General features: G+C 39.7%; 2 protein-coding genes across 4 annotated transcripts in view; both read left to right on the top strand.

Moving 5' to 3' along the window:
* The window catches only part of LOC114082782 (T-complex protein 1 subunit zeta-2), a 52,125-nt gene extending 45,132 nt beyond the window's left edge, over positions 1-6,993 (top strand). For all 3 annotated transcript variants that reach the window (XM_071607159.1, XM_071607158.1, XM_034635366.2), the window contains 4 exons: positions 4,194-4,327; positions 5,047-5,149; positions 5,830-5,902; positions 6,409-6,993. In XM_071607159.1, coding sequence (XP_071463260.1) covers positions 4,194-4,327; positions 5,047-5,149; positions 5,830-5,902; positions 6,409-6,481 — 383 coding nt within the window. In that variant the 3' untranslated portion in view covers positions 6,482-6,993. The remainder of the gene's footprint in view (positions 1-4,193; positions 4,328-5,046; positions 5,150-5,829; positions 5,903-6,408) is intronic.
* LOC114082774 (E3 ubiquitin-protein ligase rififylin) overlaps positions 1-20,025 on the top strand; it is a 786,130-nt gene that overhangs the window by 133,333 nt on the left and 632,772 nt on the right. The window lies entirely within an intron of this gene.

Here is a 20,025-nt window from a genome sequence, read left to right as displayed (position 1 = left end):
CAGGATGTTCTGCCCTACTCCAGCCCACAGCAGTGGAGCCACCCCACCATGCACTAAGACTGCTGAAACTGTGTTACAAATGATAGATCATTCTTCCTTTAAGTTGTTTCCTCAGGTATTTTGTAAAAGGAAAGAAAAGCTCATTAATACAGATAGAAAGCATTCCATTTTTTGCCATTATATATTTTATCAGCTGTAGATTTTTTTTTCTAATCAGGCTGAGGAAGTTGTCTTCTATATCTAGTTGAATGAGAGTTTTTATTATTTATTATTATTGTTATTATTATTGTTGTTGTAGTATTAGGAGATTGAACCTAAAGACTTGTGCATGCTAAGCTCTATCACTGAGCTACATTCCAAGCCTTTAGTTTTTTTTTTTTTTTTTTTAATTTCAGACAGGATCTCACAAAATTGCCAAGACTGGCCTTGAACTTATGATTTCCCCTTTCCTCAGTCTCCTGAGTAGTCGGTATTACAGGATTGTGTCACTGTGCACTGCAGTTTTTTTTTTTTTTTTAATCAAGAATAGATACTGGATTTGTCATGTGCTTTTTCTGCATCTATTGAGATGATCATATTATTTTTCTTTTAGTTTTTTAAAGTGGTAAATTATACTGATTCAAACATTCAATCAAGTTTACATTCTTGGAATAAACTACTTAGTTATAATGCATTTGTATTTTTTAAAAATAAATTATTCTTAAATTTTAAAACTTAAAATTATTCTAATTATTCTTAAATTGTGATAAATATGTATAATAAAATTTATGGTTTGACAATTTTTGAGTGTATAGTTCCAGTAGTAATAAGTGCATTCACACTATTGTACAACCACTACATGATCTACCCACACATTTTTCATCTTGTAAAATAAAACTGTACCATTAAATAATAACTTCCCATTCCTACTCTATCCCCTTGCTTTTTTTTTGAAAATGGAAATTTAATTAATTGATTTATTTGCAGTTTTGGGGATTGAACCCAGAGTACTAGGGTTGCTGCCCCCACAATTCTACTTTCTTTCTCTATGAATTTTACCACACCATGTACCTTATGGGAATAAAATAATACAACTGGTCCTTTTGTGTTTGACTTCTTTCACTTAACATAATGGCATCAAAGTTTATCCATGTTGTAGGATAAGCTAGAATTTCCTCCCTTTTTAAGATTGAAATATAATTGATTATTATATTGTATGTACATACCACATTTTATTCATCTATTCATCTGTTGGTGGAAACTTGTGCCACAGCTACCTTTTGGCTTTTGTGAATAATGCTGTTAAATGGATTAGCCTTTTTATATATTGTTGGACTTGAATGACCAAAATTCTGTAAGAATTTTCACGTCTATATAAGGGGTATAGGTCTCTATATATTTTTTCTTGTAATGCCTTTATATATTTATTTATTTGGTGTTAGAATAGTGTTCTCTTTATAGAATGAGTTGGAAAGTCTTTCTTCCTGTTCAAGGTTTTTAAAAATTTGAAGTGTGTAGGATTGGTATTACTTCTTCCTTAAATGTTTGGTAGAATCTGTCAGTAAAACCATCTGAAACTGGAGTTTTCTTTATGCGACAGCTTTTAACTACAAATTCAATCTCATTGTTAATAGATATAAGGATATTATAGTTTCCTCTTTTTTTATTGGACTTTAGTAGTCTGTGTCTTGCAAGAATTTGTCCATTTCATCTAAGTTGGGACCATCAAATTTCTTCCCATGAACTAAATCTGACTTGCTGTTTTTGGTAAAGTTTTATTGGAACACAGACATCCCATTTGTTCATGTATTGTCTGTGGTTATTTTTGTGTTAGAGTAGGAGAGTTAAATAGTTGGAAAAGAGGTGATATCATCTACATAGCCTAAAATATTTATTAACTTGCCTTTTGCAGAAAGTTTTCCAACTTCTGATCTAAGTTTTAAATTTTATTGGTATAAAGTTGCTCACAATATTCTTTTATTATTAATCTTAATATTGGTATAATATGTATTGATGTCACTTTTCACATTTATCATTTTTATTTCATTAATTTCCACTATGATCTTTATTGTTTCCTTTCCTTTGCTTACATTATGTTTCATTTGCTGTTCCCTTTCTTATTTCTTAAGGTATAAGCTGAGTTCATCAGTTTGAAGAGCTTTCTTTTCTTTTTTCTTTTTTTTTTTTTTTTGGTAATACTGGGGATTGAACTCAGGATGTTATCACCAATGCTATGGGAATGTTCTACCACTGAGATACACCCCCAGCCCCACTTTTTTGAAAATTTTGAGACAGAGTCTCATTAAGTTGTCCAGACTAGCCTTGAATTTGGCAATCCTCCTGCCTCAGCTTCCTGAGTAGCTGGGATTACAGGCATGTGCCACCACACCTGACTTTCTTCTTTTCTAATGCAGGTGTTTAGTGGTACAGATGTCTCTCTACTGTTTTAGCAGCATTCCACAATTTTTGATATGCTGTTTTCACAGGGGGGTGGGATCAGGGACATTTTCAAAAAGTACTAGTAATCTCTTAAACTGGGTAGTTAGGTACATGGGTTCATTTGTTTATTTGTACATTTATTCTTTATACCTTATACATACGAATATTCTTTTGAGTATATTCTGAATTTAGCAAGGAACCTTTTTAAAAAGTGTGAGCAGGATATAAGGATATAATCACATTGTGGGTAAACAATTCTTTCAGTGGTTATGTGGAAAGTGAAGTGGAGAAAGGACATAGTAATTTAAAAAAGGATATGCAATAAAGGAAGCAATTGTGGTTGTATAGTTTTGTTTAAAGATAGGTGGTTTTAAAGCAAGTTTGTGATTCAAATAAGTCATAAGTCTTATAAAACTATACAAGAAGATGTAAAAGTAATAACCTGGTTTGAAAATTGATATGTTTAAGAAAAGTTCTTGCCTTAGAAGAGTAAGACCACCTAATTTTTTTCTCAGGTAGTGAGACAGGTAAACTAAAACAGTCCAATGAGGAGAGACTCTTAGTAATGGAGACCTCACTATGGAGACAAGTTATGTCAAACTTGCTTCTTTGGTTAAGGAAAAGCAACACTGAATGTATACTTCTAAAAGATTATACATATTATTAATTAAAATGCCACCCAAATGAGGAACTTGTACACTTTTCCCACAGGTGATTATGTCTAAGGATATTTGATCAAAGAAGAATATTCTGACCTCCAGATACAGAGTAGTCGCCATGAAACTTGGTTGCCATAGATTTGATCTCCAAAAATATTTTTAAACATTTTCCAAATCAACAAAATTTTAACTGTGGTTCATCTACTTAGGATGCCACCCCACTGCTGCCCCCCAAATTATATATATAATCAGAGAGTCAAATCTGGCCACATCACCTGTATTATGGATGTATTTTCACAAGACTAATAGTGAATTACTTTTATATTTGGCATTAAACTCCTGAGAGGTGAGGATTGCCCACAGTTCCTCTGAATGTGAATTTCTTTGTTGTCCATAAAGAAATCCTTAGTGCCTCACTTATTGACTCATCCTGCCATTTTTTTCTGTGACAAATGTTAAGAGCATGGATGGCTCCAAGCTGAAGTACCCCTCTCGAGACAATAGCAGTTTGGGTTCTGCTCTAATGCAAACAACAAATACTTCATTGAGTCTCAAGAATTTCAACCCAAAAACTCTGCCCAAAGTATCTTGGCCTAAAAAGTTTTCAAATCAGATATTATAATTACCTGCTACTATAAATTATGAATAGCTACCTTTTCCATGTAGTCATAGAAGAATAAGATGAAGGTGAAAGTGAAAAAAAAATCTACAATTTATTTGCCAGAAAATAAAAAATGAAATTAGATATTTATAGCCATTTATCTATACCATGCTTAATTATTATTTTTTAAAAATATTTTTATTAGTTATTGATGGACCTTTATTTTATTTATTTATATGTGGTCCTTAGAATCAAATCCAGTGCTCACCCATGCTAGGCAAGTGCTCTACCACTAAGCCACAACTCCAGTGCTACCATCCTTAATTATTTAATTTCATAATGCTTTGTAGGACAACTAATTACTCAGCTGTGTGATTTATTTGACTTCTGTATATACTTAAAAATATTGTAGGGGTAGGCAAGGTAATAGATCATGTTTGCTTGGCTGATTGCATTTTCCTCTTCCTCTCTTTTCCTATATGGTGTATCTTGCCAATCATTTTTTCCTTGGATAGGTTGTGTGGTTCCAGGGGCTGGTGCAGTTGAAGTGGCAATAGCTGAAGCTCTTGTTAAGCACAAGCACAGTGTAAAGGGAAGAGCTCGTCTTGGAGTCCAAGCTTTTGCTGATGCCTTACTCATTATTCCCAAGGTACAACCATTCTACTGGCCAAATAATAACTGGTTAGATCTAAAGATGTTTAATTGCATATTGTCCATACTGTTGAACAGTTAGCAGAGGAGAAAGACAGGTGCTAATTTGTAAATCCTCACACAGTTTTATATATTTTACACTCAAGCAGGGAAATTTTGGGGTTAATAGCTCAGATCCTTTTAGGAGTTTCATGAAATAGCCAGATTATTCTCTTGGTAGCTTTATCAGCCATTTGTTGGGGACCACCTTGACATGAGCCTGTTTTGGAGTGCGGATGTCTCTCTCCCTTTTACCACAGGTCATGGCTGTCTTCCTGAAGATGAGGGGCAAAAAAGGGCTGCAAATATGCTTTCTTTGGCAAGTGGCTAGGAGAAATTGAGGGACATGTGGCTAGAGGACTAGAGAAAGAATACTATTCTCCTTTTTTCCACACTTAAAAGAATTTTTCAAGAAAGGAAATTAATGGGGTGAGGGAACTCAAGTGTCCTCAGAATTTAGTGTGAGGTGCATAGGGGAAATGCTTAAATAAATAAAAACACTACTAAATAGACAATATTTTGATGTAGTTTAAGGATGGAGTTCTTCAAAAGGAAATGATTACTGTATTGTGGATATATTTTCAAAAGACTAATAGTGAATTAATTTTATATTTGGTGTTAAAATATATATGTAAAGGTATTTAACACATGTATTTATTATTATTTTTATTCATAAAGGTTCTGGCTCAGAATTCTGGTTATGACTTGCAGGAAACACTAGTAAAAATTCAGGCTGAGCATTCAAAATCAAAGCAACTGGTTGGCATAGATTTGAATACAGGTAAGAAACTGGAGAAAAATTAATTGCTTAATAAAGAAAGAAGATATTCTTCATTGATCCAGATCTTATAGTAAGGGGTGGGTGTTTGGGTGAATTTATTACTTAAATATTGGATGCCTCTAGTTTACTTTTAGATCTCTTAAAACATCCAGAGTCATGAGGGTGTACCGTTTAAATCTAGGAAACTGGATGAGGTCACCTTGGGGGTAAGTGCAGAGAAAGAAGAGAAGAATAATGGATTGAACCTTTGAGTACTCCAACATTAAGAGCTCAGGGAAAAGGAACCATTAGTACAAAAGAAAGAAAAATAGGAGAGTGTGGTGTCCTGGAGGACAAAATACAAGAGGGTGTTATCAGCTGTGTTAAATTCTGCTGCTGGATGAGGCCTGGAAATTGACCACTGGATTTAACAACATGGAGGTCATTGATGACTCTGACAAAAGTAGTATTAAATATTGTCAGACTATACCAATCAACACTGATTGAGTACAGCATAGTATTTAAATGTTTTATTTGAAGCTGGGGTTGTAGCTCAGTGGTAGAGCACTTGCCTATCACTTGCCTACACTGAACCATGAGCAAGGCTCTGAGTTCAATCCCCAGCACTGTTTAAAAAAAAAAAAAAGAATATATATATATATATATGTGTGTGTGTGTGTGTGTGTATGTTTACTTTGCAGGGGAGTCAATGGTACCAGCAGATACAGGAGTTTGGGATAATTATTGTGTGAAAAAACAACTTCTTCACTCTTGGTAAGTTGGTAGTAACATAAAGAGAAATATCATTAAGTGTATAATTGATAACATTAAAATATTTCTATTATTTTTGTGACCATACAGTGGAAAAATTGTCAAGCACTTGAGAAGGTATGACCCAGTTATTAAAACTAGCTTCTATAATTTTACATTCCCTTTTATATTTTGGTTGTAGCAGTATTAGCTGTAGGAAAGGTTAATCTCACTGTCTGAGGGGGAAAGGAAAGAGCAAACTTTTCTGAAATAGTACCATCTGCATTGTGTGGAAAATCAAACCATGTGCTTAACAATAAGCCTAGTTTTGCAGGAATATAAATCAGTCTTCCACCTTATCAGCGAAGGAGTTGAATTGTGATACAAAGCATGATTTGTATTTATAATAGCTTTGCCTTGTAAAATCTCACACTAACATAATTGAAGGAAAAAGTGCTTCATAGCTGCAGGTTTCTGGGGAAGGATAAGCACAGGGTAGAGGCTTTACTCACTCTCATCTCTTCCCTTAGCACAGTGATTGCCACCAACATTCTCCTGGTTGATGAAATTATGCGAGCTGGGATGTCTTCTCTCAAAGGGTGATGAAATGAAATCCAACTCTTCTGGAAGACAATTCAGGGCATCTGACATTCAACTGTTGTTGGATAGCCTGGGCCATTCTTAATTTTTACAAAATAAATGTAGCTTATATATTATGGTTTAAATCGTCTCAAAGATCATCAAATTATAAAGAGCCCAAGAAATGTTTTCACAGTAAAAGGATATAATGGAAAATTTTTTTCAGAGTCCTAACTCCTTACTCTGTGTTTTGTAAGCTATTGCAATTTTTATAAAATAGAATCTATTATGATTGTTAGATATTTTGTGATAACTTTTAATTATTCAAATATGCAGCACAGGTTTTAGAATCTAAATCAATTCCCCATTTATCAGAGGGTATAAACGTAGTAAGACAAACTGTTTGCTGTCTTGAAAGTCCTTCAGTAAATTCTTGTTGCCACTCTTTCCTTTCATAAATATAGCATCACTTTATGGATTGCATTGATTTACATTACCTGATATTTATTTAATAGATATCTTATATTTTACCTGGCTCTTTTGTGTATTTGATTTTATGTGTGATCAACAACTTAGGTTACTGTGCTAATTCAGATCTGAATATATAATGAAGTACTTTCACCTGAAAAGGTGGATATTGTTAGCATCAATTCTTTAAAATAATTGTTTTGGGCTTTGAATGCCTCTGTTTTTTTTTTTTGGTTCTTTTTAGTTGTGCATGACAGTAGAATGTATTTTGACATATTACACATACATTGAGTATAATAACTTCCCATTCTTTTTTAAGTTATTTTTTAGTTGTTAATGGACCTTTATTTTTTATTTATTTATATGTGGTATTGAGACTCAAACCCAGTGTCTCACACATACTAGGCAAGCGCTGTACCACTGAGCCACAACCTCAGCCCATAACTTCCCATTCTTGTAGTTGCACATAACGTGGAGTTACACTGATCATGTATTCCTATATTAACATAGGAAAGTTATGTCTGATTCACTCTACTATCTTTCCTCCCATCCCCCTCCCTTCCCTTCATTCCCCTTATATAGGTATTACAGTAATATCTTTCATGTTCCAAACTCTAGAATTAATCTATTATACTTTTTAATTGTTGTTAGGTTCCTTTTGGTTAACTTTTCATGGGTCTAAGGGATTAAAATATGGTAGGTACATTAATGGATCTTTGATCTATTTGTGCATGTAGGTTTCCCCTAGTTTAACACCTATAATTTTATAGTCATTTTTTTTCACTTGAAATGTTGTCAATATCTTTCCAAGTCAATAATTAAACTTCTGAACTGTCTTATGTGGCATTTCATTGTATGGTTACACTTCAATTTATTTTGAAAATAAATCAAACAATATCCTATTTCTATTATAAATTTTATGTTTATAAATAATATAATTCTATTTTTAACTTTTTTATTATAAACAAAGATCTCCTTTTTAAACCTATGCCTTATTCTGTAGTATAGGACTTTTAAAATGGACATACCATGCATATTGCTGGACCTTTTCTATGTAAAATGTTTAAATTAGGAAATATTTAAAATGTAGAAAAAGGAGAGCAAATAATAAACACTTTGTACCCTTTACCTAGCTTTAATCAATAGTAACATTTTGCCATGTTTGTTTTTGATTTTCTTTTTAAGAAATTAAAGTGTGAATGTTAATTAAAGCATCATTTTTAACCACTCATACCCCATCATTTGCTTTTCCTATCCTTTACCCCTAGAGATAATCTTTGACCCCTGTGCATTTTTTTGTTTTTAATATATGTGCAAATATCTGGGACAGTGTAAAGATATTATTTTTTGGCTTGAAAAGTATAAGTAGTTATCCTATAGATATGCTTTTGCTGCTTTTATTTTCCACTTACTTCCACTAGGGGTTGAACCCGGGGCACTCTACCACTGAGTTACATCCCCAGCCCTTTTTATTTTTAATTTTGAGACAAGGTCTCACTGAGTTGCTGAAGCTAGGTTTGAACTCACAATCCTCCTGCTTCAACCTCCCTAGTACCTGGGATTACAGGCATGTATGTGCCTGGCTTGTGTTTTCTTATTCAGCATTTTAGTTCCATTTTGTTTTTAAATTCCCTAAATTAGTCTTATAATAATAATTATTGTTTTATAAAGTCAGTTCCTATTGGGTTTTTCATGTTTATTAATTTCTTTGTTCAATAGTACCTTTCTTGCAACTATTTTCTTCTTTTTGGGCTCACTTTCTGCTTTTGTCAGCTTTTTCGCTGCTGTGACTAGAAGACCTGACAAGAACAATTTTAGCAGAGGACAAGTTTACTTGGGGGGATCATGGTTTCAGAGGTCTCAGTCCATAGAGAGCCAGCCCCATTCCTTGGGGTTCAAGGTGGGGCAGGACATCAGGGAGGAAGAGTGTAGTGGATGGAAGCATGATGATCAGGAAGGGGGAGAGAAACTCCACTGAGGAGATACAAAATGAATACCCCAAAGGCACGCCCCCCAGTGACCCACCTCCTCCAGCCATACCCTACCTGCCTTCCGTTACCACTCAGTTCATCCCCAATAGGGGTTAATTCACTGATTGGGTTAAGGCTCTCATAATCCAGTCATTTCTCCTCTAAATCCTCTTACATTGTCTCACACATGAGCTCTTGGGGGAATCCTCACAACCAAAACATAACACTTTATTTTTCACTTTCTCTAGATATATACATTATATATCTTACATATATATGTAAGATATATATTATTATAAAAAGATAACATATAATATATATTATATATATGTGTATACACATATATTTGTGTGTGTATGTAAGTATATGTATATATATATATATATATATATATATACACACACACACACACACACACACACACACACACATACATACACCCTCACGTATCTTTAGTCCTTCTTGTGTAGGTCTGTTTCCCTCAAAAAATTCTTTATTGTGCCTTACTATTTTCATTGCTAATTTACCTGCGCAGAGAATTCTGAGTTCTGTTGTTTTTTTCTCAGCACTTTTCAAAAATTAGTCCATTGTTTTCTGCACTTTCATTGGCAATTTATAAAGCATAGCACTTACTTTTACCTTTTTTTTTAAATCTCAGGTATTATAATTTCATCATCCACACCTGAGCATGGTGTAGACCTAGGGTTTCAATTTCATATAGCATCCCTGAGCAGAGCACATTTTCTGCTTTCGGTTCTTTTGAATATATGCCCACAAGTGGAATTGTTGGATCACATGGTAATTTCTGTTTTTAATATTGGGGGGAATTACCATACATTTTGCGTACCCACCAGCAATATACAAGGATTCAATTTCTGTTCATCTCCACTGTTATCTTTTTTTTTTTTTTAGCAAACATTTTTATTTATTTATTTTTTTTACTGGTACATATCACTTTATTTTTTCTTCTTTCTTTATATATGACAGAGGAATGCATTATGATTTTTATTACACATTTAGAGCACAATTTTTCATATCTCCGGTTGTATACAAAGTATATTCACACCAATTTGTATCTTCATACCTGTACTTTGGATAATAATGATAATCACATCCAACCATCATTAATTACCCCATGCCCCCCCCTTCCCCTTCCACCCCTCTGCCCTATCTATCATCTACTCCTCCCATGCTCCCTCTCCCTAGCCCACTGTGAATCTGCCTCCTTATATCAAAGAAAACATTCGGCATTTGGATTTTTGGGATTGGCTAACTTTACTCAGCATTATCTTCTCTAACTGTTGTTATCTTTTGATAATGGCCACCTAAGAGGTGTGGAATGGTATCTCATTGTGGGCCATATATGTTCTCTAGCATTTTTGTTTGTAAATTAGGGCAAGGTAGAAAGTGGTCCACATTAGGAAGTCTGCAATGTGCTAGAACTGCCAGACCTATCTATGCAAATTGTTTGATTTTTCTGTCTTTTGGAGAGTATCCAACTTGTAAGTCCATAAAAATTTATGACAGTTCCCTTAAAAATAAAAAAGACTTTATCCTTAGATTGTTTCATAAATCTCCTGGTTTCAGTTAAAATATCATGAGCCAAAAATCGTTATCCCCCGTCTGCCATTCTCTTAACTGTTTGTTACCTTTTTTTTTCACAGTCCTTTCTGTAACAATAACTATTACTTTGCAGTCACTTTATTGGTGCCATCACTATTGCTTTATGTTTTGATCTTGTCTCATAGTCATATAACACTGCTCTCCTAGCCTCCCACAGTACCACTGCTATCCCAGGGGTTTGGCTCTTGAACATAATTCAGTTTAATATCTGTAGGTATTAAGGCCTCGTAACAATCCATTCACTCTTCCTTTACAGCTGCCTATATAATTGTCAAAGAGATCTAGGGAACAAGGATACAATCATTAAGGGCATCCCCAGTGACTCTCTTAATAGTCTTGCTTTCCTTATTCTATTCTAAAATAGAGGTCTTTAGGATTACCAACGAGGAAATCAAATGCCCCATCAATTAGATTTAATTTTCAATCATACCTTTCCTGGTCAGATGTTTGGCTATACAGATGGTCCCTTCCATATAATGTTCAACCTAGGAGTTTTTGACTTTAAGATTGTATAAAAGTGAAATGCATTCAGTAGCAACAGTACTTCAGATTTTAATTTTTGATCTTATCTCAGGCTGACAATATTCAGTGTGATGCTCTCTGGTTGCTGGACAGCAGCAGGGATCCACAGCTCCCAACCAGCCACCCAATCGCGAGGGCAAATAACCTGTACTTCACAATGTACTGCATTGCTAAGCTAGGACGTTTGGTGTATCTGGTGTATTCAGTGCATTTTGACTTATGATATTTTCAACTTATAATGGGTTCATCAGGATGTGACCCATTGTAAGTCAAGAAACATCTGTATAGCAAAGGGATAGAGATGGGAAACTGGAAGATCAGTTTTGTTTGACTCTAGTGGAAAATGACTTATAATATGGAGTTGATCATACATTCCTGATCTTTAATTATTTCATAAATATTAGCCCTTCTTGAAAGAGGAAACTTGGGGACCTGAGTTGGACTTCTACTGAGGGATGTTGTGGTCAAGGACAGAGAGAAGGGAAGTACCAGATGGGGTGCTGGCATTTCCCTAGAACCCACAGATGGTAAGGAATGGTTTTCCCATTGGCCTGACTCGCCAAGACCTTCTCCATGCTCAACAGAGTCCTTGCCAGTACAGAACTGAGCTGATGACAGTCTTGATGAGCAATGACCACAGTTTGCTTTCTTCTGAGACTCTTAATGTTTTCCAATTGCTTAGTCCAAGAATCAGCTGGTGTAGCCCTATGTCTGTTCACTGCCTGGGCCAGGAAGGAGCCAAATGTCTTGTTGGACAAATAGCCCGTGGGCCTAAATCTGGCTCCTGTCCACGCCTTGGAAATAAATCTATATTAGGGAAGGTTTAGGCCATATGCTTGCCTAGCATGTATTTCACAAAAGCTCAAGATAAAGTAAGGCTCTGAAAGCAGTGAGCTTCAAGGGATCTTTCCTGTTGCCTCCTTCTATAGCTCTGGAGATATATATATATATATAAGGAGAGCATTTTTTAGCAGGAGTGCTGTTTATTAGCATGGCTCATTGTGCTTGACTGTTAGGAGGTTTTACATCCTGGTGTCCAGGCGTTAAGGCCAATAGTAACTCCCATTTTTTGAGACAGCAAAAAAGGCCCCTGTATTTCTACATGTCTTCTGGAGGATACTAACGACTGAAGGGAATTTTGTTTAGAGGTTTACCCATTTGTGTATCATTGTTTGGATTACTTGTTCTTTTTGTTTGTTTTGTATTTTTATCTTCACTAAACTTCAATCTCAAAAGTACTCTTTTTAAAATTTTTTTTTCGTTGTAGATAAACACAATACCTTAGTTTAATTTAATTTATTTATTTGTGGTGCTGGGGATTGAACCAGGGCTTTGTGCATGTGAGGCAAGCACAGGTGAAAAAAGAGTACTTTTGAGCTGTATCCCCAGCCCAAAAGTACTCTTTTTTTACCTTATTCACTAATCCAGATCAGAGAAGGTGAGGGACTATTCTATGAGGAGGCCAGTGCCAGAAACCTCCTCTGTCTTGGGGGGTTGTCTTTGTGGTGTGGTTGTGCTGGTGGCTTAGAATGCCAGCTCTGGGACCACAGTGTGTGAGACATGGGATCCTTTTCCATCTCTGCTGTGGATTCATTGTGCAACCTTGGCTAGTTATTGCACCTGTTTCCTCCTCCCCTTTCTTTAAAGAAAGCTAATAACCTATCTATCTTAGATTGTTGTGAGAATAAGTTGGTATGTGTAAACTGCATCACAGTGCTTGATCTCTTCTTTGCGCTTAACTGTTGAGCTGTTATTGTTTTTATTATCATTAATTGCGTGCATCAGAGGAGGGTTGGCTTGCGGTTTTTAATATATAAAGAACAAAGTTAACTAGTGACAACAACTCTGCTGGCTCTGGCTGTAGCAAAGAAGTGTTTTTGGAGGCAGAACAGGATGCAGCTGACTGGAAGCAGCCTGGAGAGCGTGCCAGGGGTGTACCAAATGAGTGTTTGCTTTGCTGCCTTCCCCTTTGGCATTCTCCCAATCTGTGCCCCAGAATCGTGACTGACTGGTAAAACTCCTATAGCGCTGGGGGGCCTCATGTTGCTGAAAGACCACAGGCCCTTAAAGTCATTTTCTCTACAGTGCAGGGAAAAGATTTGCCTATGCACTGTATGACATGAACTGAGAGCCCTTTTCTGTCATTCCAAATTAAACTTTCTAGAGAAGCAGGGTTAACCTTTACACAGACACGTGGGAAAAGCAAGGGAAAGTTTCAAGTTATCAAGTACGTCCTTGCCTGGCATCTGGAAACTTGAATTTGGGAGTGTTCCCATTGCCCTCATAAGAGTATCTCATTGTGTCGAAACTGTTAAACAGTTTATGCCGAACACCTATTTTTCTTTTGGGCGTTTGGAATTTGGGTACATGTAGGGCATAATGTAAATTGATGCTAATAAGATCCTGGGTTCTATCTCTTAATAGAGTTTAACTGGTAACAACATGTCCCAGTTTATTGCTGGAAGAACTAAGAACATTCTGACTCTACTGAGAGGACCCTCGGAAGCTTGTACTAAGTTTCCTCTGGGCTCATCCCATGTGCCTTTTCCTTTGCTGATTTTCTATTGTATTATTTCTGAAACAAACAACACCCATCAATGTGACCCTGTGCTGAGTCCTGAGTCTTCCTAGTGAAACATTGAACCTGAGGGTGGTTCAATGATTAGTATGATTAGTATTCTTGACATCACAGGAATATTGCATAACAATATCTGAGCAAAAATCATAAATAAAATATCAAACCAAATCAATATTCATATAAAGATTATACACTATGACCAAGTGGGATTTATCCCAAGAATGCAAGGTTGGTTTATGTCTAAAATGTTCAAAATCAATTAATATAATACACCACACTAATAGAATAAAGGACGAAGATCACAAATTGTCCCAATATATACACCGAAAAAAATGACAAAATTCATGATAAAAACTCAATGATATGATAGTTTTCTTTCTCAATCTGATGAAAAGGCATCCAGAGAAAACTAAAGGAAACACCACCGTATGTAAGGACAAAAGCCTGAAAGCCTTCCATCCAAGATCAGGACCAAAGATGCTCAATTCAACATGGCACTAGAGGTCTTAGTGTCTCCAGGCAAGAAAGGAAGTAAACCTGTTTTTAGACAACACGAGCTAGTCTTCAGAAATTACAAGGAATTCATAAATACAGGTATTCCTGTGAAAGTACATCATCAAGTTTGCATGATAATTAATTCATAGGTCTTTCTTCTGGGCCCCCTGAAAAGAATCTGGCAACTTGGAACTCGGAGGCAGAGAGGATGTTAAATGGGAAATGAACAGTCTGCTTCCTGAAAGTGCATAGAGATGGGGGAAGGTCATCTGCTGTGATGTGCATTTCTAAGGCAAGCAGGGGGTGTAGCAGTTGTCAGCTGCTTTAAACCCCACTGCAGCACCTGTGCCCACATGAATCCTGAGACTGAATTTTCCACAGGCTTCTTACCAAAGGGGTGGGAGGGTCATGGATTTGGGAACCAGAAAGACTCAAGTTTGAATTCTGTTTCTCCTCTCAACAGAGATTTGGGGCAACATATCAGCCTCAATTTCCAAGTGGGATGATGGTAAAACAATTGTATTAGTTTCTGACATGCATTTACTCTGGAGGCTAAGTCAGGAGGCTCGCAAGTTTGAGGCCAGCCTCAGTAGTTTAGTGAGGCCCTAAGCAACTTAGTGAGATCCTGTCTCAAAATTTAAAAAAAGAAAAGAGGCTGGGGACTTAGCTCAGTGGTAAAGCACCCCTGGGTTCAATCCTCAGTACAAAAAATGAAAACAGATCCCCCTGCAAAACAAACAAACTCATGCCAGTGACTGAGATCAGGAATAATATTAAAATAAGCAATGCAGAAGGTTACTCGTTGGAATTTGGGTACATGTAGGGCATAATCAGACAGAGATCAGGACGTGGGGTTTCCCATCATCTAGGGCCCAGGGCCTTAATTATTTTGTTCCAGGATATGATTTCCGACCTAAAGATTGCTTTTATGATCCATAATGTCTGTGGGAACTCCAGCCATTATTACAGGTGGGGAGCAGGACACAAGGAGAAAGGACCACCTCAACGGTCTCACTCCTTTTAAGGAGCTTTTCCGGAAGTTCCGCACTATGACTCCCTCTTGTATTTCATTAGCTAGAACTTGGCCCTATGGCTAGTTAATTGTAATAGAGGCTTTAAAATGTAGTGCTTAGTTAAGTGCGTTGGGGATAAAACCAGAGTTCCCATGCTGTGGAGGTAGGGAAGAGTGTCACTGGACAGGTAAAGTACCCACCCTGCTGAGCTGATGGAAAGGAGCAGTGAGTGACATCATGCCAATCACCCAGCAGAGGCTGATGAAACCCCTGCCCCAGCTCACGTGCTTCAGCCAGGAGTCAGGGTAAGATTGACTGCTCCTTATGCAGCTGTATACAGATTGTGGGTGACACGGGTGCTAACCCAGGGATTCTTCCAAGGTAGTGTCTTTGCCATGTTTGAATACTTAACTCAGTGCCTGCCACTCAAGAGCCCATATGTGCCTTTGAATGAATGAAAAAGCATGGGATTTGGAGGTAGGCAAACCTTGCATTTGAATCTCATCTTTCCTCCTCCCTAGTAAGTTTACTTCACCTCTTGAGTCTCAGTATCATCCTGTTCAAATTGGGGATAACACCTACTGCAGAGTCATTGAAAGGACCCACTGGGAGGGTGCTGTGTGAACTTCCCGGGCACTGAATAGATAGCACCACCTTTGAATTTTTGGGGGAGAAAATAGTAAGACAGGCCACATTCATTCCCTGAGCTTTCCCTGTCACCACTCAGGCTGCTTCTGTTGAGCCAGGTTCCTGCCCTGAGCATCCTACCTAACTACAGGCACAAACTCAGATCAGCCCACCGGGTAGAATCCCAGCCCTGCCACTTCACTGGCTGACTTTTGAAGTTACTTAACTGTTCTACGCCTCTCAGTTTCTTCATCTGTAAAATGGACATCATGATAGTAGACACCCCATAGGGTTGATGGAAGATGAAGAGATACTATAAAGTCTTAGGAACAGTGCCTGGCGTAGATTGTACCCACTAATATTATTTGTTGCCTTCCTTCTCTCTGCCTGATTTGTCTACATTTCATAGTACCCCCCCTTTCCATAGAGATTCACATCTCTTTTCTCTTATGAATAATGAAGTACTTCTTCCTCTGTCCCCAGAGCCACTCAGCCCTCCCTTGCCAACCCACATCTGGGATGCCTCAGTGGATGGCATATAGTTTGGGGCCTCCCTGTCCTCACAGAACCGTGGGCAGCCAGAGATCATGGAAATGGGGTTGCTGTTGTGGCAGGAAGTGAGAGATGGCTCCATCCAGGAAGGAGCTCCTGGACCCGCCCCCATCACAGTGGCTTTGGGCTTCCTGCTCTGTCTCTCACCCTCCCCCACCCCTGCTCACTCTCTCCAGCCTCATCAGTCTCCCTGTTGTTCCTCCTGCCAAGCTTAATTCTGTCTTGGGGACTTGGCCCTGGCTTTTCCCTCAGCCTAGACAGACCCTTGCATGGGTGGGGCCCTCATTTAATTTAGTCACACTTGAGAGAAAAAAAAAAATTTCTTCTCCCCCTGACACGTTTTCTGTCCTCTGCTTTTTCTTCAGATCACTCATCACTATCTGATATTTAACGAAATAAAATGCTGGACTTAGTTTTGTTCCTCTCCTTTTCAACCAGACTGCTTCCTATCCCTGGAGGGATCCTTGGTGCCTAGGCAGTCTCTGGCACGGAGTGGGGGCTCTGGGCTTTTTTTTTTTTTTTTTTTTTGGAGTGAATGGCTGCTTGATACCGACTGAGGGACACGTTCTCTGGTCTTGTTTCCCATTTTAGAGGGAAGAGCAAAAACTCCAAGGGGTGGGGATAGTCTGAGGCTGGGATAGGGGAGGGGAGCTGGTTGTCACCTGGTGGGCTTCAGTGGCAAGTGTTAGGATCCTGTGTTGATCCCCAGCTTTCTCCTGGCTGACCCCTGTATTCTCCTCTCCTGGCCCCCGATTGCCTGCGCCAGTAATTCAAGGTAGTTTCACTCCATTTTCAAAGCAGCTTTAAAGTATCATCTTCTCTTAATTTTCATAATCAAAATCTACTCAGAGAAGCAGAGTGTACCTAAAGACAAATTAAGAGTTGACCACAGGTAAAGTGATTTGGGTGTGACTCTGGGAGGTGGTGAGGTCCCCGACCGGGGCCCCCTCTTGGAAGGGGAGTCTTGGTAGTGTGCCAGCCCTGATGGTGGCCTGCAGAGACTTCATGATCCTTTCAGGCCTGTGGGTGTGAGTCTCCCATCCTCATCTTCCTCAGAGATATTATATGACTTGCTCAAGTCAGAAATCTGGAGAGAGACGGGCAAAGGACCTCATAGGGCCAGGTCTGCTTGGCCTTCCAGGACCCTCTGTTCTGTCCAGAGTGGCTTGGCCTTCTGCTTCCTTCCTTTCCCACGTGCTGGGACAGGGCAGAGAACCTAAAGTGTGTGACTCTCCCATCCTCAGAGCTGGCCACACCTGGCAAGGTGCTACCATAAACACAGGTCCGCCCTGAAGGAGACAGGGCTGAAGGGCAGTACCCCTCCCCTGCCCTGGCACCAGCCCCAGTCCAGAGCCTGCCTAGGGCCGCCCGGTCCACCCATCCCCAGCCTCTACATTTTGCTGCAGGATATTAAGGGGCCCCCATCTGCACCATCACGCATTAATTAAAAATGCTACAAACCATCTGTTTGAGGAAGCCAGGGAGGGGGGCTGCCTGCCTGAGGCAGCGTTTTCTCATACTTCAACTGAAAACTTAATTTTAGAATAAACCCCAGGTCCATAAGCCCTTCTTGCTGTTGCTGGCTGTGATGGTGACCGGGGTGAGTCTGTCAGCCACAGCTGACAGAGGCTCTGGAGTCAGGGACTTGGCGTTGGCAGAAATCCGGAGGCTGGAGGTAGCCAGCCTGTTAGAAGATGCAGATGCCTGCTGGTGGAGAGGGAGCTGAGACCGAAGCTGGCAGGCAGAGGGACAAGGGCAGAGACGCAGAGGTGGCCCAGCTTAGAGGGATAGGCCTTGGGCCTAGGGAACCTGGAGGCCTGAGCCTTAACTCCACCTCACTGGATGTGGAACTAGGGACACTTCCCCTAGTCTTTGGGCTACTGGGGTGGGACATGGGTCTCTGGCCATCTGCAATGGAATGGTTTTATGATGTGGATTCAGGGTCCGGGTCCCCCACTGAGGACCCTCTTAGGGAGCAGGTCAGACCCCTGGCCTTTATTCTGGCTCTGACTCTGCTTCCCCTGCTCTGGGTCACTTTCCCATTGTTCCTGCCCTGCCTGTCTTCATGGGAATGTTTTAACAGTGTTCAGGGCTGGGTTGTGGCTCAGTGGCAGAGCAGCGCTTGCCTCACACATGTGAGGCACTGGATTTGATCCTCAGCACCACATAGAAATAATTAAACAAAGATATTGCATCCATGTGTAACTAAAAAACATATTAAAAATAAAAAGTGTTGAGACCACTGTCACTTATGAGACAGGAGCACAGGGCAGTGAGATTTCAGTCAAGGCCTGGCCTCCAGATACCCTATCATGAGGGATTTTTTGGAAGCAGGTGTGTCAGCTCCTGGGCAACTGAAAGATGGGGTCCTTCTCCCCTCATCTATAGACAAAAGACCCCCAGGGCTCACTAACTATGGTTTTTCCCAACCGTCCTATAGCAAGGCAGGGCAGGACGGGATAATTGTGCCCATTTCCCCATTTTCCATAGACGGCAATGATGGCCATAAATAGAAGATGACTTCCTCAAGGCCATGGGGTGATTTGACGCAGCCCTGGTGGGAGCAGCCAGGCCTCTGGCACCAAGGCCACTTCTGTTTCTGCCCCATTGCGCTGGTGGTCCTGGTCCTTGCCTTCCTCTGGGTCTTGGAGCAGCACCTGGGTGCCAAGCTGGCCCACCTGCAGAGCCTCACGGAGCCCTGTCCTCAGTCATGTGTGCTGGGGGCTGGGTGAATGGGGAGAAGAGGAGGAGGCTGGTTCTCTCCAAGGGGAGCCCTTCTGCCAGCCTCTAAGAATCAGCCATCAGAGCAGTGGAAGCCAGGAGAGCCCTCTAGTGAATCTAGATGAGTCCAAAGTGCTCATTTTGAAGAAGAGGCACAGAAGGAAGTGGCAGGCCCAAGGTCACACAGTTGAAGAGAGCCAAGCCTGGAATCCTCATCCCTGATGCTTGCTCTTTCCTCTTGCCCTGGGCAGGGACCAAGGCCATGGGGCTCTGAGCTGCTTAGAATGGGCTTCACATCCATAAAGCCAGGATCTTTCTACCTAATCTCCCCAAATCAATTTGTGAAACTTCCATTACTGTCAGGAAATCTGCAAGCTGTTTCAAACCAGAGCAACACAGTAACTGCAGGTGTCACAAAGACCTGGAGGGAGATGGACATTATCGGTATAATTAAAGACTAGCGTGGCCTTGGGCAGTTCAACAAAATTTACCTCTCTTGGCAGCTGGTTTTAGAAGAACCTCAAATTGTGGAAATGGACTCACGTGCCCCAGGCTGGGCCAGCCGGCTCTGCCACCTTTCTCATTAACTCTCTGCTCCCCCAGGAGGCTGGTGACTTCCTGGGAGAAGTGCACAGGAACAGCTGCGCAGCAACTTGCTTGGCTAGGTAGGGCAAGGCGGGTCTAAAGGAACGCCCCTGAGCATGCCTTCTCCAGACTCACGCCAGTCACCTGGGCAACCCAGAACTGCAGACTCTGATGTTGAAAGGCCTGGGGTGGCTGAGATGCCACATTTGCTGATAAGATCCCAGGTGACACCCATGCTGTGAATTCTTGAACCACACATCGAGGAGCAAAGCTGTGGAAATAAGTCCAGAGGTGAGGACAGGAGCTGTGGCCCAGTGCTAATGAAGAGTGTGGACTCATCTAGTTTCATCAGAGGGAAAGAAGAGGCCAGTGACCAGGCTGTTTGAAAAGTGCTCCAAACCAGCCCAACAGGGG

This window comes from Marmota flaviventris (genome assembly GCF_047511675.1).
Source record: "Marmota flaviventris isolate mMarFla1 chromosome 17 unlocalized genomic scaffold, mMarFla1.hap1 SUPER_17_unloc_1, whole genome shotgun sequence".
In the NCBI taxonomy this organism is placed as follows: domain Eukaryota; kingdom Metazoa; phylum Chordata; class Mammalia; order Rodentia; family Sciuridae; genus Marmota; species Marmota flaviventris.
This window is presented reverse-complemented; position numbering and strand designations above follow the sequence as displayed.